The sequence below is a fragment of the Bison bison genome, unplaced genomic scaffold (genome assembly GCF_000754665.1).
Source record: "Bison bison bison isolate TAMUID 2011002044 unplaced genomic scaffold, Bison_UMD1.0 scf7180017864518, whole genome shotgun sequence".
In the NCBI taxonomy this organism is placed as follows: Eukaryota; Metazoa; Chordata; class Mammalia; order Artiodactyla; family Bovidae; genus Bison; species Bison bison.
In genome coordinates, this window is record NW_011495071.1 from 13285596 (window position 1) to 13295429 (window position 9834).

The 9834-nt window shown below is 41.7% G+C and overlaps 1 protein-coding gene across 2 annotated transcripts in view; it reads left to right on the top strand.

The window, feature by feature from the left end:
* TPH1 (tryptophan hydroxylase 1) overlaps positions 1 to 3286 on the top strand; it is a 31725-nt gene extending 28439 nt beyond the window's left edge. For both annotated transcript variants that reach the window (XM_010830520.1, XM_010830519.1), the window contains one exon: positions 1445 to 3286. In XM_010830520.1, the coding sequence (XP_010828822.1) occupies positions 1445 to 1619 (175 nt within the window). In that variant the 3' untranslated portion in view covers positions 1620 to 3286. The remainder of the gene's footprint in view (positions 1 to 1444) is intronic.
* Positions 3287 to 9834: the final 6548 nt, after the last annotated feature.

Genomic DNA, 9834 nt, shown 5'->3' on the forward strand with positions numbered 1-9834 from the left:
TGAGAGTCCCTTGGACTGCAAGGAGATCCAACCAGTCCATTCTGAAGGAGATCAGCCCTGGGATTTCTTTGGAAGGAATGATGCTAAAGCTGAAACTCCAGTACTTTGGCCACCTCATGAGAAGAGTTGACTCATTGGAAAAGACTCTGATGCTGGGAGGGATTGGGGGCAGGAGGAGGGGGGGACGACAGAGGATGAGATGACTGGATGGCATCACTGACTCGATAGACGTGAGTCTGGGTGAACTCCGGGAGTTGGTGATGGACAGGGAGGCCTGGCGTGCTGCGATTCATGGGGTCCCAAAGAGTCGGACACGACTGAGCAACTGAACTGAACTGAACTGAGCTAAGGCACCTTCTGCCTGGAACATATCTCCCTTCCACAGTAAATATTTAGGATGTGTTGTTTACAGTTATGTTCAGGGTTGCAAATATGAATCAGATACACTGAGAAACTGGTTACTTCCCATTCCTTCCTATCAGAGAGTTTAGAATCTAATAGGGAAAACAAAATGTATGCAAATTACTATATACCAAATTGGAAGCCTTAAAGAGATACAGATGAAACATCATTTTGCATTTTATCCAGGAGCAATTCATTCCAGCTAGGGGAGAGGGAAAGTTTAATGGCATTTCAAAAAGGACATGAAGTATACAAAGTGTTTCAGTTCAGTTTAGTTCAGTCGCTCAGTCGTGTCCGACTCTTTGCGACCCTATGATTTGCAGCACACCAGGCCTCCCTGTCTATCACCAACTCCCGGAGTTCACTCAGATTCATGTCCATAGAGTCGGTGATGCCATCCAGCCATCTCATCCTCTATCATCCCCTTATCCTCCAGCCCCCAATCCCTCCCAGCATCAGAGTCTTTTCCAATGAGTCAACTCTTCTCATGAGGTGGCCAAAGTATTAGAGTTTCAGCTTCAGCATCAGTCCTTCCAATGAACACCCAGGACTGATCTCCTTTAGGATGGACTGGTTGGATCTCCTTGCAGTCCAAGGGACTCTCAAGAGTCTTCTCCAACACCACACTTCAAAAGCATCAATTCTTCGGCGCTCAGCTTTCTTCACAGTCCAACTTTCACATCCATACATGACCACTGGAAAAGCCATAGCCTTTACTAGATGGACCTTTGTTGGCAAAGTAATGTCTCTGCTTTTGAACATGCTATCTAGGTTGGTCATAACTTTCCTTCCAAGGAGTAAGTGTCTTTTAATTTCATGGCTGCAATCACCATCTGCAGTGATTTTAGAGCCCCAAAAAAATAAAGTCTGACACTTTTTCCACTGTTTCCCCATCTATTTCCCATTAAGTGATGGGGCCAGATGCCATGATCTTCGTTTTCTGAATGTTTAGATATGTTCAATGTTAGACTAATGGACAGTATTCTGTTTTCATCATTTTCCCCCTAGAAACTGATTGCCTCTTATTTGTTTTCTTATATAGAGAATTTACCAAGACAATCAAGCGTCCATTTGGAGTGAAGTATAATCCGTATACACGGAGTATTCAGATCTTGAAAGATACCAGGAGTATAACCAGCGCCATGAACGAGCTTCAGCATGAGCTGGATGTTGTCAGTGATGCCCTTGCTAAGGTCAGCAGGCAGCTGAGCATCTGACAGTTACCAGTCCTCATCCTCAAAGCATCTGAGCACCAATTCAGATGCCTGTGGGCCAACTGTGGCTTTGCTTAAAGAGCTGATTGTGGAGGGACAGCAGCCAAACAATATTCTCTACTCACATTCTTTAAGGGACCATTACTCTTTGAAAATGAGTACCCAGATACCCTGAGCACACATCTAGATATTTTAGCCACTACTTATTTTTTTCTTTTGGTAACAGCTTTTGTGAAGTATAATTCACATACGATACAATTCACTTACCATCCCAGTTTTTATAGAGAATTTGCTTGACCCAATGGATAAATCTATTCTTAGCCTGATTTTATTTTCCCCAGTTCTTCTTGAGTAAAATGATGATCACTTAAAATACCTTGATGGTTATTATGGAGCTAATCCATATTGTTATCTAAGATCGTCTTATTTCTACAGTATCTTACTTATCATCAAATTTGGGCCAAGCTTGGTCACATTCACATGCCTCAATTTAATAGGAAACCAACTCTCTCCACTGCTAGCCTGAGCAAAAGCAGAGAGAGCTTTGCATATGAAACATGCCTAGTAAAGAGCAGATAGTCTAATTTTAAGTGTAATGTCTTATAGGGAAATAGGAGTATCTAAATCTAGAAAGGCTGATTGGGACATAATCGTTAAGAATTTGTGACTTTATTTTGTAGGCACTAGGGAGCCCCTGCCGAGTGACCATCCTCCTTGGGGATGGTCTTTTCTTTCTATGGCACTCTGTATGTTTTACACGATCTGCATTACTCAGGAGGCCAAAGGGAACTTGGTGGGTGTGCCACTTGCAAGGCCCTGAACTCAGACATGCAGCCCCAGAGAATATCCTCAGGTTAGCAGGAGACAGTGTTGTTAAGAGGGAGAGTTCAAACTGAGACAGAGGAGAGACGTACCAAGTTAAAGTTGGAAAGCAGTGCCAAGCACTTTATTTCCAAGGTATAAGCAGAGACCATAAATAGGAAGGCCAGGCGTGAGGGTATAGGGTGCGGAAATGGGGAAGAAAATGGTGTAAGAAACGTCAGGAAGAGCGTTTTCAGACTGACACTGAAACAGTGAAGGTAGCTAGCACTGGCTTTTATGTGGTGTCAGCGGTGTAGTACAAGGAGCAGGTCTGGTATTAATGGGTAACTCTGGAGGCCACAGGACAGGCTTTATTTTTTCAGTTTGCTCCTATTCTCCCCCCACCCACGAAAAGAAGACTTTCCTCAAGTTTCTGCTTTTGGCCCTCTTTTCTCTCTGCTTTCTGTTCATGGAGATGTCATCCGTGTCCATAACTTCAATTCTTATTCCGTATGTGTCCCATATTTGCAATTCTAACTCTTAACACCTGTCTTGAGTTTTTGCCTTTTAAATCCAACTGCCTACTAGATATTTCCATCTAATGCCCCATAAATTAGGCCAATGTTGTGTAACTTCTTGTCACACTATTTACATAGAATGAAATGGGGTTGTGCATAATGGCAGCCCTGCCAAGAATTTTAAACTCTATAGGTCCAAAAAGGAACTCAGAATCACCTGAATATTGTGCTCCATCAGTTTCCTCTCCCAGTGATCTCATTTCTATTAATGGTGAATGAAACTGAAACTGTTAGTCACTCAGTCGTGTTTGATTCTTTGTGATACCATGGACTGCAGACCACCAGACTTCTCTGTCCATGGGATTCTCCAGGCAAAAATACTGGAGTGGGTAGCCATTCCCTTCTCCAGGGGATCTTCCCGACCCCAGGATGGAACCTGAATCTCCTGCATTGCAGGAAGATTCTTTACTGTCTGAGCCACCAGGGAAGCCAGGGTCATATTTTCAGCCAATTTTCTGTTCATAATCAGCTACTTTAAAAACTGTGTCCTTAATTTTTTTCACATTAATAGTCAAATTGTATATCATTTAACATTTTTTTCCAACAGATCACTAGATATTTTAATCCTTTTTAGGCCTCAAAGGAAAATTTAAAAACTCTTAAAATTTATTTCATTTTATGTTATACAAGGAAATAGAATTAGGAAGAGTAATTTATGGTACTTCAGATTTTTACATTACTTGTAAATTTTAATAGCTGATCAACTGTTAAATATACCTTTGATAGTACTAGATCTAAGTCAGTTAATCTGAAACCATTTGAAATACTGGTTAAGTAGTTTATAGTATTTGGTTGCAAGGAAATCTATGAAGCAAACCATGATAGATAGCAAATAAAAAATTATGCATACTGTGTCTGGTTATTTTCATGTAACCTTGATTATGGTAAAGAATCATAGTTATTGAATTTTTAAATGATGGTATTTCAAATCACTATGATTAAAGCACACTAAAGTAAATGTTAAAGACACAACAATTATAATTCACATCTTCAGAATAATTGAAACATTTTATGATTGATGTCAGATTTTTGCAACTCTGAATTTGTGATGTTTGGTAAATGAGGAATCCTGAGAGTCTTAGAGTTTTCATGCATTTTAAATATATTTCTTCAAAGCCTCAAGGAATATGTTAATACTTACTCAAATATCAGAACAGACTTGAACCAAAAGTGCGGTTCATAATGGTTAATCAGTGAGTTATTACTCAGAGACACAGATGGTATTTTCCTGACTTTTTGAAGAACGAACGCTTCAAAATCTGGTTGTCAGAATGCCTACATTTCTTAATCTGCCTATTTTGTCATTTGGAGTTATACAGTGGTAATGACACACCAAAGTGTGTCCAAACTGAAAGAAAAAATCCTGGAATTACTAGAGCAACACATAATAGAGTTTGTATATTACTCTCTAGGAAATGTATAAAGACACTGTTGTCTTATTTCAGTCTTGTCTTTATTTTACAATGTGATACACATTTATGATTTGAAAGTTTGTTAGTCATTTGGATAATAAAAGGACACAAAATTTATGTTTTCAATAAGCACATATTTTTTGTCAAATGTATGTTGAAAATGGATTTAAATGTATATTAGAATTTTATTAGTTTCAAAAATCTGTAACATCCTTATTCCTTTTAAAAAGCCTATGAATATGTGATATAAGTGAAATCAAATACACCTGGAAAACCTAGTAACCAGTTTTTGGAATTCTTGATAAAGTTTCAGTCTTGTGTTTCTCATCTGTTAAGTGGGCTAGATGTACTTTCCTGGGTTATTGTGAGAATTACATTGTGAGAGGACTCTGTAAAAATAAACTTATTAGCCATATGTAAAGAATCATTGGGGCTTCCCAGGTGGCTCGGTGGTAAAGAATCAGCCTACCAATGCAGGGGACATGGGTTTGATCCCTGGTCCAGGAAGATCCCCGAAGAAGGAAATGGCAACTCACTCCAGTGAGAACCCCATGGACAGAGGAGCCTGGCATGCTGTACTCCTCGGGGTCACAAAAGAGTCAGACCTGACTTAGCCACTGAACAACAGCAAAGAATCATTAACCTCCTTATCAGAAATCCTTCATAGCTTCTGGATGATTTTATCTTCCTCCAGAAGAAATTAACTTTTGCTTGAGCAGGCAGTGCTTAGTCCAAGTAGGAGCTAAGTCAACTTGATGATACATTTCAGTCTTTGAGGGCTGGTCTATTTCCAGGTCACCTCTACTCTTAGGGTGCAGCTCTTTGGGAATCTCAGAGGAGAGCTTTGAGTATGTACCAGGGCTTTTCCTTGGGGATCCTGGACTTCTGCTCTCCTTTCCTTTACTCTTACTCCTCCTGATCGCATAAAATTGCTAAAAGTACTGTTCAGTTTCTCAGCTTCTCAGCTGCTGCTTTCAGCCCAGCTCCTTTTTTTCTTTGAGCCCAGCTTCTTAGCCTCCAAGTCACTGCTTGCTAATTAACAAATGCTTCAAGTAGAAAAGTAGTGCCAAATGAAATCTCTCAGCTTTTAGATCCTGGCCCTCCAAGTTCTGGCTGCTTTCATAGCTCTCCAATGACTTAAAACAAATTTTAAAAATATTTTCCCATCTTTCCTAATTGTTTTTGGTGAGAGAACTGGTCTGTAGCTAGCTAATCTGCATATATTCTGCATATATTCTAAATTCTGCATATATTAGCTATTTCTGCATATATTCTGTGGAAATCTGACCCTGGAGTAAATCATTTAATTTCTTTGAGCCTCAGCTTTCTCATCTATAAAATAATGATCCCAACAATACTTATTATACCAATAATATTGACAGGATCAAATAAGATAATCTAAAAGAAAAAACTTCCTAACCTGTATAGTATACAGATATATTCCGTATACTCAAAAAACTTCGTATTTTCCTCTTATGGGGAGACAAGGCACCTGAAAGTGTTACCATCAAATAATTCAAATCTAGCTTCATTCAATAATTCATCAAATAATTTGTATCTAGCTTCATTGCTCAAACTCATGTCTGACTCGATGGACGTGAGTTTGAGCAAGCTTGGGGAGTTGGTGACAGACAGGGAAGCCTGGCGTGCTGCAGTCAATGGGGTTGCAAAGAGTTGGACATGACTGAGTGACTGAACTGAACTGAGCTTCATTCAAGAACTGAAACTCAACCAAGCTGCTAATGGGAAGAGCTAGTCAGTGGTATGTACATAGTTCAAATATTGATAGTAGCTTCACTGCAACACTTTCAAGAAATTGTATTAAGGGATATAACTTGATAATATAAGTTAGTTAAAGTACTGATGCGTGTATATTCAAGGGATGAAACTGAGTAACAACTGTATTCTTCCAGATTCTCTCACTATGAAAACTGACTCTAAGTTGTTCCTTCATATGCCCCTTTGGATGAAATCTCAGGTCCCTGTATTGAATTTTCTGCTCACTTTAAGTCCTTAGCTTCTAAGCTGTTTCTCTCATTTCAGTATTTAAAAATTCCAGTGTTATAAATTTTAAGATTAAAGTTTTTCTTCTCCTCTAGAACTGAGAAAGGAAGAGATGTGCTCTGTGTTTTTATTTTCTTGTGGCTCATTCTCTACTCACAAGAATGCCTCTGGCTCCACCAGGGTTTGGGGATGGTGATGAGGAGGAGAGGTAAGGAGTAAGAAGTTCTTTTTGGTTTGATACTATTGACTTGGTATATATGCTTTCTGTACTTGGTAAGTATTTAGTGTTGACTCATTGTCTGTGGGTGTTTTGAAAGAGCTTCCTACTTCTTATTTCTTGGAATCTCTTAATTCGGGTATATTAATGTCTCTGAATGGGATGCTGAATTCATCTCGCTCAGCCTTTATGGATCTAGTAGTCAACTCTCCTGTGGGGGTCCCTTCAGCCCTCCAGAAATTCCCATGGGCTGAGTCTAACACTATACCCTGGGCAATTTGCTCACGCATGGGAAACACTCACGTAGGAGATATTCAGACATTCTTTGTCTTAAAATCTCTGGACGTGAAAGACCCCTCCAAAGTAACAATATCTCTGCTCACTATCAGAGCAGTTATCTGGCCAGAAGCCATTGGATATTTCTCAGCATGAACTGGACAGCAACCTGAAGTGAAAATCACTTAGTTGTGTCTGACTCTTTGCAACCATATGGACTGTACAGTCCATGGAATTCTCCAGGCCAAAATACTGGAGTGGGTAGCCTTTCCCTTCTCCAGGGGATCTTCCCAACCCAGGGATCGAACCCAGGTCTCCCGCATTGCAGGGGGATTCTTTACCAGCTGAGCCACCAGGGAAGCCCAGATAGCAACCTGCCTGGTCCCAACATGGAGGGATACATGCCAAGCTCTCAGTGGCCCTGCTGACACCTGCCTTTCCTTAGACACAAAATGGGCAGGATTCGTAGTACACTGACAATATTGCACGTATCCTCTCAGAATTCTCTTTCAACCTCTTCAACCTCTTTCATAGACTTCCAGGGTATGTGAAGGTTTCTAGACACCTTCACAAGTTCTGCTTTGGTGGTTTTGTACCTCATTTTATAATGTGGGAGTAATTGGCACTTACTACTTTAGTGAAAGTGAAAGTGAAGTTGCTCAGTCGTGTCCAACTCTTTGCTACCCCATGGACTGTAGCCTACCAGGTTCCTCTGTCCATGGGATTCTCCAGGCAAGAATACTGGAGTGGGTTACCATTTCCTTCTCCAGGGGATCTTCCCGACCCAGGGATCGAACCCAGGTCTCCGGCACTGGAGGCAGATGCTTTAACCTCTGAGCCACCAGGGAAGCCCAAGAGTCCTAGCCAAATGGAGATGAGGAGGGTCTCATTTTATACTATTACATATGCTTAAAAGGAATGGTCAGGGACTTCCCTAGTGGTCCAGTGGTTAAGAGTCTACCTGCCAATGCAGGAGACAAGGGTTTGATCCTTGGTTGGGGAAGATACCACCTGCAGCAGGGCAGCTGAGCCCCGTGTGCTGCAACTACTGAAGTCCTATGCCTAGAGCCCATACTCTACAATAAGAAAAGCCACTGCGATGAGAAGCTTGCACACTGCAATGAAGAGTAGCCCTTGCTCACCACAACTAGAGAAAGCCTGTGTGCAGCAATGAAGATCCACCACAGCCAAAAATATCAATCAATTAATTAATTTTAAAAAAAGGAACGATAGTCTGATCATATAAAAGGCCACTCTTATAAAACAGGCTTCCCTGGTGGCTCAGCTGGTAGAGAGTCTGCCTGCAATGCTGGAGACCTGGGTTCGATCCCTGGGTTGGGAAGATCCCCTGGAGAAGGGAACAGCTATCCACTCCAGTATTCTGGCCTGGAGAATTCCATGGGCTGTATGTGGTCACAAAGAACGGGACATGACTGAGTGACTTTCACTAAATCATTTAACTTATAAAACAATCAGCAAACAGTATAGTTTTTGCACATCAAGTTCTCTTGAGAACAAAGAGTTGCTTTGCCTCTAAGGTTTTCATTCTTATTAGCATGGTCCTCCATGTTTTCAAGATGCCACAGATTGGACAGGTAAACATGAGGTGCTGCCCTTAAGTGGTCTTTAGGCAGAAACACCAAGGAGTGGGTGGAGTGAAAGAATGGGAAATACTATAAGAGCTCAGGGAGACACTAGCAAGGGCCTCTCAGGTATAAAGGGTGATGAGTACTGGAGGCTTGTGTCAGCAGAGGGGTCAAGAACCACTGAATATGGACTATCTTTTTAATGTGACCCCATTTGTACCCGCAAGATAAGTTGTGGCTTGGAGTCTGGGTTGTGTACAAAAAGTACAAAAAAGAAAATAAAAATCACCTGTAATCCAACACCCAGCGTGTGTGTGCATGAAATTGATATATTTGCTTTAATTATACATCATGAATATTTCTGTTACTATTTTACAAAACGTTTTTTTTTTAATGGCAGCCTAGTATTCAAGTGCATGGCTATACAATTTAATCAATTTGTTTTTGAACTTTAAGGACTTCAGATTCTAAGTTCTTTACTATTATATGTAACCCCATAATGAATAACTTGGAGTACAAGGGTTTGTGCATAGTTCCAATTTTTTTTCTTGTGATAAATGAACAGAAGTGGAATTGCTATCTTCATATTCGTAGTATTCTTTGCTACATTTTCCTTCAGAAAAATTGTCCGATAGTGTATGAAGGTGTGTCTGATAAAAGCTGTTTTATATGAAAATTTTTGCTGGATGAAAATCATTCAATTATTATCCAAGTTATTACCTGATGATCAGAATCCGGGCAGGGGCTATGCTGGAAGCGCTGAGGGTTAGAAGGCCGCTCTGGCAGGCAGGAATCAGTTGAAAACCAGCCTCCTTAGTTCAGTATCCGGGGGTGAGTTCCCGCTCCGTGCCAGAAGCTGAGGGCGTTGAGCAACGCTGTAAGACACTACATTCGCCCACTAGGAAGCACCCTTCGATCTTGCAAACTGCACACCAAAGCAGGCCCGAAGCCAGTTTGGCCTAAGACACAGTCAGGACCCTTTCCACCTCCCTTCCCAGGCTCAATTTCTTCCCCATCAAAATGGTGATGCAATCCCCGTTCTGTCAGCCACTCCGCGCCGTCATGGGGCTCTAACCTGAGCGAGCTTTCTGAACGGTTTAGCGTAGCGCAAGCGTACAGAATTATTACTAAAAATAGAGTGCGAGGGGAGGGAAGGAGACGCCAAGCTGCCGGGCGAGACCAGAGACAGGGGGCGGAGACGCTCGTAGCGCGCCGGGGCGGGGTGATGGGGGAGCTGCAAACCCGCTCCCGCCGGCGCCAGGTTAGCAGCTGCAAGAGGGGGCGGCCCACAGCCAGCTGCAGACCCTTCCCCGGCGTGGGCGCCGCACACCCTTCACCAATCCC